General features: G+C 37.9%; 1 protein-coding gene across 1 annotated transcript in view; it reads left to right on the plus strand.

The window, feature by feature from the left end:
• The window catches only part of LOC124131824 (methionine synthase-like), a 50,019-nt gene that overhangs the window by 23,348 nt on the left and 12,845 nt on the right, over positions 1 to 13,826 (plus strand). The window contains exons 17-24 of the mRNA XM_048403613.1: positions 401 to 517; positions 6,493 to 6,633; positions 7,765 to 7,854; positions 9,581 to 9,679; positions 10,305 to 10,466; positions 11,121 to 11,224; positions 12,327 to 12,394; positions 12,954 to 13,074. Of these exons, the coding sequence (XP_048259570.1) occupies positions 401 to 517; positions 6,493 to 6,633; positions 7,765 to 7,854; positions 9,581 to 9,679; positions 10,305 to 10,466; positions 11,121 to 11,224; positions 12,327 to 12,394; positions 12,954 to 13,074 (902 nt within the window). The remainder of the gene's footprint in view (positions 1 to 400; positions 518 to 6,492; positions 6,634 to 7,764; positions 7,855 to 9,580; positions 9,680 to 10,304; positions 10,467 to 11,120; positions 11,225 to 12,326; positions 12,395 to 12,953; positions 13,075 to 13,826) is intronic.

A 13,826-nucleotide genomic window follows, 5' to 3' on the forward strand; every position in this document is an offset into this window, starting at 1 on the left:
GGGAGAGATATAACAATCGGTATTGGCAGAAAAGGTGCAGATAATTGACGTTAAAATTGTGAGAATACCAAACTTAACACACACACACACACTCCCTACATATAATGGAATTTTAGAGCATTGCCGAGGTCGAATTCTATTCTGGGAGTCATCAGTATTTAAATACTGGTAAATGTTTTTAAAGCTTGTACGTTTTATTAAAATCCTTAAAAAGGCTGGTTATTTGAGAAAAAAATTAGTGGTCGTTGTTTATTGTACAATAAAACACTGCAGAGAGAATAAACCACTCGTGACTGTGCCCCTAATGGTTTATTCTGCCTGCTGTGTTTTATTGTATGATAAATAACAGCCACTCGTTTTTTTTCTTAACACATGGTTGATTGTTGTTTTTTATTTTCAGAAAACCCTGCCAGGAGCTCGAGTGAGTGGGGGTGTGTCAAACTTCTCCTTCTCATTCAGAGGCAAAGAGACGATCCGGGAAGCTATGCACAGTGTGTTCCTGTATCATGCTATCAAGGTACAGTTGTTGCCAGTGTGTCTGTATCATGCTATCAAGGTACAGTTGTTGCCAGTGTTTCTGTATCATGCTATCAAGGTACGGTTGTTACCAGTGTTTCTGTATCATGCTATCAAGGTACGGTTGTTACCAGTGTTTCTGTATCATGCTATCAAGGTACGGTTGTTACCAGTGTTTCTGTATCATGCTATCAAGGTACGGTTGTTACCAGTGTTTCTGTATCATGCTATCAAGGTACAGTTGTTTCCAGTGTTTCTGTATCATGCTATCAAGGTACAGTTGTTGCCAGTGTTTCTGTATCATGCTATCAAGGTACAGTTGTTGCCAGTGTTTCTGTATCATGCTATCAAGGTACAGTTGTTGCCAGTGTTTCTGTATCATGCTATCAAGGTACAGTTGTTGCCAGTGTTTCTGTATCATGCTATCAAGGTACGGTTGTTGCCAGTGTTTCTGTATCATGCTATCAAGGTACAGTTGTTGCCAGTGTTTCTGTATCATGCTATCAAGGTACGGTTGTTGCCAGTGTTTCTGTATCATGCTATCAAGGTACAGTTGTTGCCAGTGTTTCTGTATCATGCTATCAAGGTACAGTTGTTGCCAGGGTTTCTGTATCATGCTATCAAGGTACAGTTGTTACCAGTGTTTCTGTATCATGCTATCAAGGTACAGTTGTTGCCAGTGTTTCTGTATCATGCTATCAAGGTACAGTTGTTGCCAGTGTTTCTGTATCATGCTATCAAGGTACAGTTGTTGCCAGTGTTTCTGTATCATGCTATCAAGGTACAGTTGTTGCCAGTGTTTCTGTATCATGCTATCAAGGTACAGTTGTTACCAGTGTTTCTGTATCATGCTATCAAGGTACAGTTGTTGCCAGTGTTTCTATATCATGCTATCAAGGTACAGTTGTTGCCAGTGTTTCTGTATCATGCTATCAAGGTACAGTTGTTGCCAGTGTTTCTGTATCATGCTATCAAGGTACGGTTGTTACCAGTGTTTCTGTATCATGCTATCAAGGTACAGTTGTTACCAGTGTTTCTGTATCATGCTATCAAGGTACAGTTGTTACCAGTGTTTCTGTATCATGCTATCAAGGTACAGTTGTTGCCAGTGTTTCTGTATCATGCTATCAAGGTACGGTTGTTACCAGTGTTTCTGTATCATGCTATCAAGGTACAGTTGTTGCCAGGGTTTCTGTATCATGCTATCAAGGTACAGTTGTTGCCAGTGTTTCTGTATCATGCTATCAAGGTACAGTTGTTGCCAGTGTTTCTGTATCATGCTATCAAGGTACAGTTGTTGCCAGTGTTTCTGTATCATGCTATCAAGGTACAGTTGTTGCCAGTGTTTCTGTATCATGCTATCAAGGTACAGTTGTTGCCAGTGTTTCTGTATCATGCTATCAAGGTACAGTTGTTACCAGTGTTTCTGTATCATGCTATCAAGGTACAGTTGTTACCAGTGTTTCTGTATCATGCTATCAAGGTACAGTTGTTGCCAGGGTTTCTGTATCATGCTATCAAGGTACAGTTGTTGCCAGTGTTTCTGTATCATGCTATCAAGGTACAGTTGTTACCAGTGTTTCTGTATCATGCTATCAAGGTACAGTTGTTGCCAGTGTTTCTGTATCATACTATCAAGGTACAGTTGTGACCAGTGTTTCTGTATCATGCTATCAAGGTACAGTTGTTGCCAGTGTTTCTGTATCATGCTATCAAGGTACAGTTGTTGCCAGGGTTTCTGTATCATGCTATCAAGGTACAGTTGTTGCCAGTGTTTCTATATAATGCTATCAAGGTACGGTTGTTACCAGTGCTTCTGTATCATGCTATCAAGGTACGGTTGTTACCAGTGTTTCTGTATCATGCTATCAAGGTACAGTTGTTGCCAGTGTTTCTGTATCATGCTATCAAGGTACAGTAGTTACCAGTGTTTCTGTATCATGCTATCAAGGTACAGTTGTTACCAGTGTTTCTGTATCATGCTATCAAGGTACAGTTGTTGCCAGTGTTTCTGTATCATGCTATCAAGGTACAGTTGTTGCCAGTGTTTCTGTATCATGCTATCAAGGTACAGTTGTTGCCAGTGTTTCTGTATCATGCTATCAAGGTACAGTTGTTGCCAGTGTTTCTGTATCATGCTATCAAGGTACAGTTGTTACCAGTGTTTCTGTATCATGCTATCAAGGTACAGTTGTTGCCAGTGTTTCTGTATCATGCTATCAAGGTACAGTTGTTACCAGTGTTTCTGTATCATGCTATCAAGGTACAGTAGTTACCAGTGTTTCTGTATCATGCTATCAAGGTACAGTTGTTGCCAGTGTTTCTGTATCATGCTATCAAGGTACAGTTGTTGCCAGTGTTTCTGTATCATGCTATCAAGGTACAGTTGTTGCCAGTGTTTCTGTATCATGCTATCAAGGTACAGTTGTTGCCAGTGTTTCTGTATCATGCTATCAAGGTACGGTTGTTGCCAGTGTTTCTGTATCATGCTATCAAGGTACAGTTGTTACCAGTGTTTCTGTATCATGCTATCAAGGTACAGTTGTTGCCAGTGTTTCTGTATCATGCTATCAAGGTACAGTTGTTACCAGTGTTTCTATATCATGCTATCAAGGTACAGTTGTTGCCAGTGTTTCTGTATCATGCTATCAAGGTACAGTTGTTGCCAGTGTTTCTGTATCATGCTATCAAGGTACAGTTGTTGCCAGTTCCAGTGTGAATGCCTATGCCATCGTGCCTCATTGGCCTGCAGTGTTACTCATGTTTTCCGTCACTGGTTTTGCCCGATCCAGACACAGTTATTTTACAGGAAACCGACATATGGCTGGAATATGTGTGTCTGCAGGGTTAAGCACTCACTTTGTCAGACGCACTGTGCTGAGATTCAGTAAAGTTGTGAGGAACTCATACTAAGAGATTCAAAGTATACCATTTCAGATTGTCCACAGTTTGAAAACATCTAAACAAATATAACAAGAACATAACTAACAAGATAATTATTCTTCTTTGACTATGTAGGAATATTAAAAATACCATCTCTTTATTTTGACGACATTTTCGGTTAGTTATTTCAACATGTACTTTGCCTGTGTTTATTATGATGATTATCATCCACCGCCACGAAGTGGGGCAGTGCATATAGGAACGGAGTTCATCTGTCCTTCTTTCCTTCTGTCTGTCCTTTTGTCTGTCCTTCCTTCTTTCCCTCTGTTCATCCGCTTCTCAAAGAGGACACAAGGTTTCTTAGAAACAACTGACGTTACATGAATGAAAGTTTGCAAGCTTACCTAAGAGATACTTGTGAAGACTGTGTTCGAAAATTGGTGCCGTAAATTATTTATTTACAGAGTTATTGCCCTTGCTGCATACAAACTAAGTGCATGGTGTTTGCAATGAGGACAAGTTTACTCAGAAACTACTAACGTTGCATGAATGAAAGTTTGTTTGCTTATCGAGGAGATACAGATACTTGTCAAGACTGTTACTAAGATTTGGTGCCAGAAAATATTTTTATACCCCCGACAAAATGTCGGGGGTATATAGTTATACCAAGATTCCGTCCGTCCGTCCGAAAACTTTGTCTGCGTGATTTCTCTTAAACTATTCAGTGGATTCATCTCAAACTTAGTACATATAATCTGTGTCATATGGAGGGGTGCAGTCAAAAGAAAAAAAATGTTTTTATTAATTTTCAATTGTTTTATGTATTTTTCAAACCCTAATGTCCATCTGAAGACTTTGTCCGCGCGTTTTCTCTTAAACTATTCAGTGGATTCATCTCAAACTTAGTACATATAATCTGTGTCATATGGAGGGGTGCAGTCAAAAGAAAAAAATTGTTTTTATTAATTTTCCATTGTTTTATGAATTTTTCAAATCCTAACGTCCATCCGAAAACTTTGTCCGCGCGATTTCTCTTAAACTTTTCAGTGGATTCATCTCAAACTTAGTACATATAATCTGTGTCATATGGAGGGGTGCAGTCAAAAGAAAAAAATTGTTTTTATTAATTTTCCATTTTTTTATGAATTTTTCAAACCCTAACCAGGGTTTCCCCTGACGCAGTATTCTTGCGTATATGACTCTCAATTAAGGAAAAATACGTCCAGAAATTAATGACTGCATCATGACTGACGCAATTTCAAAATATCTGTGTTGTTGTTTACCAGCTTTGGAATGAAAATATTACAACTACTCACCTGAACTTAATTTATAAACATTTTCTGAAGACAATATATGCAAACATCTTAAAATTTACGTCTAGTTTTTAATTAATTGTCGTTTCAAAATATATTTATGCATAAAAGTGAACGTAACTCTCACACTCCATGTGGCTTCGATGACAGCATGTGATGTAAACAAAGGAAAATTCCGCAAATGGACAAGGTTTTTCATGTTTCGGTTTTCTCACTAAAAGTTAACCATGACATATGTTTATCTAGATGTGTAGACTCGTAAAAAATGAAACAGAAGAAAATATTATCATTGTTGCGGTGAATAATGTGATTTGGCACGGTTACAGTATGTGGTTAAGCAGAACCTATGGAACGGGGTAAACAGAAGTTGTAAGTATCGGAGGGACACATGTTTTTGCCGAAATTTAGGTAAACATTATTGAATGAAATTTTAAATAAAATTAATAAAATAGATGACAAACATAAGGTCAGATATACAGAGAACACATTTTTATTACCAGATAGTGTAACAACAGGATTAACTTGTGTAGTTCAATTCAGATTTGTTATGCTATTTCCGATGACGGATCATGACAGCCTGAAATAAGACTGAAGAAAAGTCTGTGCGTATTATACACAAGAGATATTTTTTTCAGGATTTAATAGCCCATAATTAGGGGTGTGTATTATACGCGAATAAATATGGTATATATGAAATGTAAAGCTTTGGGCGTGTTTGTTGTTGCTAATAAACTGTATTCAACCAGAAAATATTAGAGTGTTCACAAGTCTTCAGTTCAACTTCACTGTTGATAGATAATACAAGATAACTAGATAAAAGATGTAAATGAGCTAGTGGTATTAGATTATAATCTGACATGAAATGTATTTTAATATCCATCCATGATTAAACATTATGTCTCACAGTTGAGACTGATGTTATTTATTCATCCTGTATTAGTGTCACTGTGAAGTAATTAAAGATTGTGAAAAGATAAAACCAACAAACTTTGTTTTTCATTCATATATCCTTTATTTCTCTGTAGTACAATCAGCTGAGAACATTAATTAGCACTTGTTTACTTAAACTAAAGACATATAATATTTAAAAGATACTTAACTTTAAGTGTAACATTAACAGTGAACACTTTAAATTTCATTAATCATACAATAAAACATTTGACTCTCAAAAAATATTTTTGACTCCCAAAAATTCATAGGCTGAGTCAAGGTGACTCTCAGATATTGGAGTCTAGGGGGAACCCTGCCTAACCCTATCCTAGCTATTTAATTTGTAACTACTGACACACTAGGCGGGTCGGGGGTATTAGTGAGCCACGCTCACTTTTGCACTTGTTTTACAGTGTTATTGCCCTTGCCACATGTTTTTTATTTTGAGCATACACAGTTGCTGCCCTTGATCCATGTTATTTTACAAAGTGTACAGTGTTATCGTGCAGTTAACTTACCTAAGAGATACATATCAAGACTGAGTTCAAGAATTGGTGCCATAAATTATTTTTTCCCTTGAAGGGTCTTTTTGTGTGTATTTATTTCACGTGATCATTTTTCTGATGACATAAAGCGACCCAAGTGCTTATCTCTTCTTAAGACTTTATTGGACTCTTTTTTATAGTTTATATTCACTACTATATGAACAAACAATACTCTAATGTGCCCCATGGTGGGGATAGTGACAACACTGTTTTCTTGTTAATGATATTATTAGGTGTTTGATGAATGGAGTATAGAGGTCGGTATGTATGACAGTTGCTCTGACAATGACTCGCCTCTCTTCCAGGCTGGGATGGACATGGGCATCGTCAACGCCGGCTGTCTACCTGTGTATGACGACATCGACAAGACACTTCTGGAACTTTGTGAAAACCTTCTGTGGAACAAAGACCCAGAGGGCACAGAGAAACTTCTGGTGTTTGCTGAGGTGAGATCCTAAGGGTGAAGTGATTCAGAAATATGCTTGAAGTGTTGAAAGTAACAGACATTTATCCAGGATTTGAAACTGGGTGCCCCTGACAGGGATATTGGGGGGAAAATCGTTGAGTTGAGGTGTGTGTCGGTATGAGAATAATGACTTGTCTTCATTCCCCCTGAAGAAGGAATAAGCTTATACTCTGAAACGCTGTGTTCCTCATAATAAAGAAGTTGACATCCATAGATTCTCTTCCTTAGATGATGAAGGAGTAAGCAGATACTCCAAAACGCTGTGTTCCTCATAATAAAGAAGTTGACAACCATAGATTCTCTTCCTTAGATGATGAAGGAGTAAGCAGATACTCCAAAACTCTGTGTTCCTCATAATAAAGAAGTTGACAGCCCTAGATTCTCTTCACTAATGACTTGTCTGCCACATTATTGTATATTTGTTGTCATTCTAAGGGCCTTATTGTATATTTGTTATCAGTTTAAAGGCCTTATTGTATATTTGTTGTCATTCTAAGGGCCTTATTGTATATTTGTTATCAGTTTAAAGGCCTTATTGTATGTTTGTTATCAGTTTAAAGGCCTTATTGTATATTTGTTATCAGTTTCAAGGCCTTATTGTATATTTGTTGTCATTCTAAGGGCCTTATTGTATATTTGTTATCAGTTTAAAGGCCTTATTGTATGTTTGTTATCAGTTTAAAGGCCTTATTGTATATTTGTTATCAGTTTAAAGGCCTTATTGTATATTTGTTGTCATTCTAAGGGCCTTATTGTATATTTGTTATCAGTCTAAAGGCCTTATTGTATATTTGTTGTCAGTTTAAAGGCCTTATTGTATATTTGTTGTCAGTTTAAAGGCCTTATTGTATATTTGTTATCAGTTTAAAGGCCTTATTGTATATTTGTTATCAGTCTAAAGGCCTTATTGTATATTTGTTGTCAGTTTAAAGGCCTTATTGTATATTTGTTGTCAGTTTAAAGGCCTTATTGTATATTTCTTGTCAGTCTAAAGGCCTTATTGTATATTTGTTGTCAGTTTAAAGGCCTTATTGTATATTTCTTGTCAGTCTAAAGGCCTTATTGTATATTTGTTGTCAGTTTAAAGGCCTTATTGTATATTTGTTGTCAGTCTCTGGGTGCCGGCGCCAAGAAGATTGTCGTGAGTGATGAATGGAGAAGCCTGTCTGTGGAGGAGAGACTGAAGCACTCCCTCGTCAAGGTGGGTGCCACACTGCAGGCCAACCTGTGGCTAGACAGTTCATGTTGTGTTTGCTGATAGTGTTACATGGTGACATAGAGGGACCTATGACAATGGAGCACACTGGATATAGGGGTTATCAGCATAGTGATATATTGACATTGTGGCTCTTGTCAGCAATGGGATGTTATATCATTGTGACAGATTGACAATGTGGCTCTTGTCAGCAATGGGATGTTGTATCATTGTGACATATTGACATTGTGACTCTTGTCAACAATGGGATGTTATATCATTGTGACATATTGACAATGTGACTCTTGCCAACAATGGGATGTTATATCATTGTGATATATTGACAATGTGGCTCTTGTCAACAATGGGATGTTATATCATTGTGATATATTGACAATGTGGCTCTTGCCAACAATGGGATGTTATATCATTGTGACATATTGACATTGTGACTCTTGTCAACAATGGGATGTTATATCATTGTGATATATTGACATTGTGACTCTTGCCAACAATGGGATGTTATATCATTGTGATATATTGACAATGTGGCTCTTGTCAACAATGGGATGTTATATCATTGTGATATATTGACAATGTGGCTCTTGTCAACAATGGGATGTTATATCATTGTGACATATTGACAATGTGGCTCTTGTCAACAATGGGATGTTATATCATTGTGACATATTGACATTGTGACTCTTGCCAACAATGGGATGTTATATCATTGTGACATATTGACATTGTGACTCTTGTCAACAATGGGATGTTATATCATTGTGATATATTGACATTGTGACTCTTGCCAACAATGGGATGTTATATCATTGTGATATATTGACAATGTGGCTCTTGTCAACAATGGGATGTTATATCATTGTGATATATTGACAATGTGGCTCTTGTCAACAATGGGATGTTATATCATTGTGACATATTGACAATGTGGCTCTTGTCAACAATGGGATGTTATATCATTGTGACATATTGACATTGTGACTCTTGCCAACAATGGGATGTTATATCATTGTGATATATTGACAATGTGGCTCTTGTCAACAATGGGATGTTATATCATTGTGACATATTGACAATGTGGCTCTTGTCAACAATGGGATGTTATATCATTGTGACATATTGACATTGTGACTCTTGTCAACAATGGGATGTTATATCATAGTGATATATTGACATTGTGGCTCTTGTCAACAATGGGATGTTATATCATTGTGACATTTTGACAATGTGGCTCTTGTCAACAATGGGATGTTGTATCATTGTGACATATTGACAATGTGACTCTTGTCAACTATGGGATGTTATATCATTGTGACATATTGACAATGTGACTCTTGTCAACTATGGGATGTTATATCATTGTGATATATTGACAATGTGGCTCTTGTCAACAATGGGATGTTATATCATTGTGATATATTGACAATGTGGCTCTTGTCAACAATGGGATGTTATCATCATGATGACAAATTGACAGTGTGACTTGTCAACAATGTTACATATCAACAACTTGACATATTGACATTGACAATGATGATGTGAATAATCAACTCATTACCTGATAACAACATTTAGATTACACACACATCAACAGTGTAGCCCTCCTGCGATACCCATTCTATACACCTTGTACAACCATGAGAAGCATGTAGCAAACATGATACTATCCCATGATGCACTGTGACCTATATGACCTGCTCTTCATCCACAGGGCATCGACAAGTACGTTGTGGAGGACACGGAGGAGGCTCGGTGCAACAAGGACCTGTATCCCCGGCCTCTCAACGTCATCGAGAGACCCCTGATGAATGTACGTGCCTCAACTCGGGCAGCACTGCTGCATGTCTTTTTTCTATTGTGAAAGTTAACATCAAATTACAAAGATATCAACAGTTCTTAATTCACGTTGTTACCTGGGATCTACCCTGACCTGCTCAGAGGCCGATATTTGGCCCCAAGTCTGCAGTAAATGTCAGTAATTCCCAAACTGGAATCAAATAATTCCCAAATTATGTTAAAATGATAACTAATATTACCGTATTGGACGTAATAAGCGCCCCGCTCTAATAAGCACCCACGGCGATATTTGCTAATATATTGGCAAGTGAACAATCCCAATTAGCCCCCCTTCCGATTTATCAATGTACACAAGACTTATGTATTCGTGTATAATACGCACTCGTGTGTTATATGCACCCTTAATTATGGGCAATTAAATTCTGGAAAAATGTATCTGTCGTAAATAAACAGTTCAGACTGTCAGCATAAGCCACAAAATTTATCTTTCAACTCTGTTTTTTCCACCAAAGTAATATTCTGATAAGAGCCCCCTATTTCTAATTGAGAGCGCCCTGGGCGCTTATTACGTCGAATACGGTATGGCTTTCAGTGGTGACTTGTGTTTCTTGTATTGTAGTGCATGTGTGTGTTTGCAGGGTATGAGTGTGGTGGGGGACCTGTTTGGAGCTGGGAAAATGTTCTTACCTCAGGTCATCAAGTCGGCCCGAGTGATGAAGAAAGCCGTAGCTCACTTGATTCCTTTCATGGAGGAGGAGAGATTGGCAAATCAGGAGAACTCAGGAGGGGGCGATGATTTAGTGAGTAGTGGATTCAGCGACAGTTGTTGTTGTTGACCCATTATGTTTCTGTTCAGTGTTTGAAAAGCCTTGTATTGAGAAAGGGGCCCTGTGACAGTGTTTGAAAGATGGCATTTCCTGAGTTCCCACTTAAAGGGACAGTACCGGTATGTCGTCCATTGTTTGCAAACAATAGCCAATAACCCCCTGGCTTATTCCACGAGAGACATTTCTGCTCCTGTGACCACACAGCCGGAGTAGCCTCATCAGCAGGTCAAGTACCGCTTTATTCCGGGGAAAACCCCGTCCTTGTTTCTGCAACATGTCTGGCTTCATATGACCGAGGCATTTATATATTCGAATCTAGGCTTCGATAAACACTGGCTTCTAATCCATTTCAAGCTGGCAATTAGTATTTTGTAACTCATTCATAAGAAAAACACACAAGCTTTCTCTTCAGTTTGCCTCTAATAAAAATATGACCGAAGCCAGTTCATTCTGTGCAGCTCCTTGGTTGCCGGGTTCACTGTGAGGATCTCTATTGTACTCGTAGAGAATTAAATCGTGCATGCACTAAAGGTGTGACGTCACACGAGGATATTATTTCAAGCATGATTTAAAAAGACCCAGAACCGAGAGTACTTGCCCTTTAATATAACATACCTTTTGTTGTAGGCAAGTGCATATGTCGGGACGGTTGTGCTGGCCACTGTGAAGGGGGACGTGCACGACATTGGGAAGAACATTGTTGGCGTTGTGCTTGGCTGCAACAATTACAAGTAGGTCCACCCATCTTGCTCGTGATGACTTTGATTAAAATAGTCTTTTATCAAATTGACTCAACGCATTTGCCATTTTTTTTCTCAAATGAAAGTGAAATATTGTTCCATTTAAAGAAATATAAAATCTTGAGTTTTAAATTTTACACATTGTCCTGAAGCAGGGATGACTTGAAAGAAGCACAAGTACCATGTTGCCAACTTTTGTAACTTATCCCTCCACACCAGTGCGCAATATTCCTTCTTGCTTCAATCATATACCAGTGTAGAACAACAGGGTTTTACCTGACGCACAGTGTGTGTCCAGTACACACAAGTGAAGAGAATTGATGCAGAAATATAATACACTGCATCCCGAGGGGAACTCAATAACTTGATAATGCCCTCATATTGCTTGACGATGGGCCGTTATCACACCGGTTGTTAGGTGACGTCATAGGATAGGGATAGGTGACGTCACATTCAATACTGACGTCATCTGGTTTGTTCTATGACGTTTCCATATTTGTAAAAGTGGGTCAGTGACATTCGTGTTGATTGCAGTAAATGTTTCATAACCGATATTGTTGTTTCTTCTTTTTTGATGACAAATTCCATCCATTTTAGCTATGATTATGGTAATGCTATTTTTCAGGGCATTTTCATTTGCGGAAGCCCTCGGTCTTTTCAACTGCCCTCCTTTGTTGGGCAGTTCGTGGAAGACCTCGGGCTTCTGCAAATGATAATGCCCTGAAAAATAGTGTTACCCTTATATTAAAATTAATTGTTGAGGGTCACCTGGACCCCCAGTTCTGTATGTCAAGGTCAAACCCTGGAACAATGCAAAGTAATCACCAGAACACACCTTCAGACTTTTTGCTTCATTGCCTGTGGTGAACGGTCATGTTTTGCTCCATTCACCATTTACGATTGGGTAAATCTTTGGTTTAATTTGATCGTATCATCCCTAGCGTCTATAATTAGGGTCCCTGGCTGTTATTTATCAATCAAAAGGAATAGTGCATTCTGTTGTGTCATGATAAGTATATAAATTAGGGGAATACTCTGATTTCCTATTATAGCCATCATATTGATATGTAACAGCCATTTCTTCTTCTTTCAGAGTGATCGACCTGGGTGTGATGACCCCTTGCGAGAAGATTCTAGAGACGGCCATTCAGGAGAAAGCAGGTGAAATTACTTTGTAGTTTGATCATAATGCATAGAATAAACACCCGATGTAAATAAGATCAAGATTGCTTCAAAATGTGATACCTCCAAGAATTTGACCACCGCTTAATTATTTATTTTTTTAAACAATGTGTTCACTATCATGTCAGGGACTTAATACTCAATATAAGCCCCATGAAGATCCGGGTTAGAATTGGTCTTCACCAACCCATGCTTGTTGTAAGAGGCAGGATCAGGTGGTGAGGATTGCTGACTTGGTTGTTGCATGTCATAGTTTCCCAAATGTTTATATCGATGATCATGTTGCAATCACTGGATTGACTGGTTTGATTATTTACAGGTAGCCGTCATATAGCTGGAATATTGCTGAGTGCTGCGTTAAACAACAAACAATCAATCATCATACTTATTAAATCCTGTCATATGATTGGCTAACATTGATTATGAAGTAAGTTTTAAACAAGTAGGAATTTCAATGATTCAGTAGTTTTGACACAAATAGGACGAACTTGATATTTTTGTCTTTTGGTTTTAAGTGTTGAAATATTCTCGACTCCAGATATAGTGGGGCTGTCTGGTTTGATCACGCCATCATTGGAGGAAATGATTCATGTTGCCAAGGAGATGGACCGCATTGGGATGAAACTTCCTCTTCTGATTGGTGGCGCTACCACATCCAAGTGGGTTCTCTGTTCAAGTGATAACATTGCAGTGTAATGTTTTAGTGTAATGTTTTGTGTCAAGTGACACATTGACTGTTTCTGACATGTGTTGTAACACATAGTCCAACTGGTCAACATACATATTTCTTTCATGCATAACATGATGTACAAAGAGGTGTATATAAAACAACACAAAACAATATGATTGCACATATTAGAAATGCAAAAATATGCAGAAAAATAAAATGCAAGCGTATCAAATACGCAAGGAACATTACAGATACGCTACAAAAATAAAACTTGTGTGTATCATCAAAATATTGTGAAGTAACCCTGCGTATTCGATTAGCGAATCAGCAACTTATTTTGAAATTATAACCGGGCATTCCATCAACGTTGCCAAACTCCACGATGACAGTTACATCATGATCATTTGCCATCACACTTTCTTGTGGAAGTACCGTGGCATTTGTGAGTCCTATAAAGCTCTCTAACCCACATGACACCAGTTTGCAGGGGTATTTAAGTTAAATATTTAACAACACTATTCATCTAGAATAGTGTTGTTAAATATTTAACTTAAATACCCACATGTGTAAAAACTAGTGGGTTACAGAAATTTGAATACCCAGATAGAATTACTGATACCCAATGATTTTAAAATGCATGGGTAAAATACCCACAACACCAAAAACTTATCTGGAGCTCTGTAATAATAGTATGTTAAAGTCATACATGGAAAGAGATTATGTTAATGCAAGAGATGCCGT

The sequence above is a fragment of the Haliotis rufescens genome, unplaced genomic scaffold (genome assembly GCF_023055435.1).
Source record: "Haliotis rufescens isolate VD_foot unplaced genomic scaffold, xgHalRufe1.0.p SCAF_3, whole genome shotgun sequence".
Classification (NCBI taxonomy): Eukaryota; Metazoa; Mollusca; class Gastropoda; order Lepetellida; family Haliotidae; genus Haliotis; species Haliotis rufescens.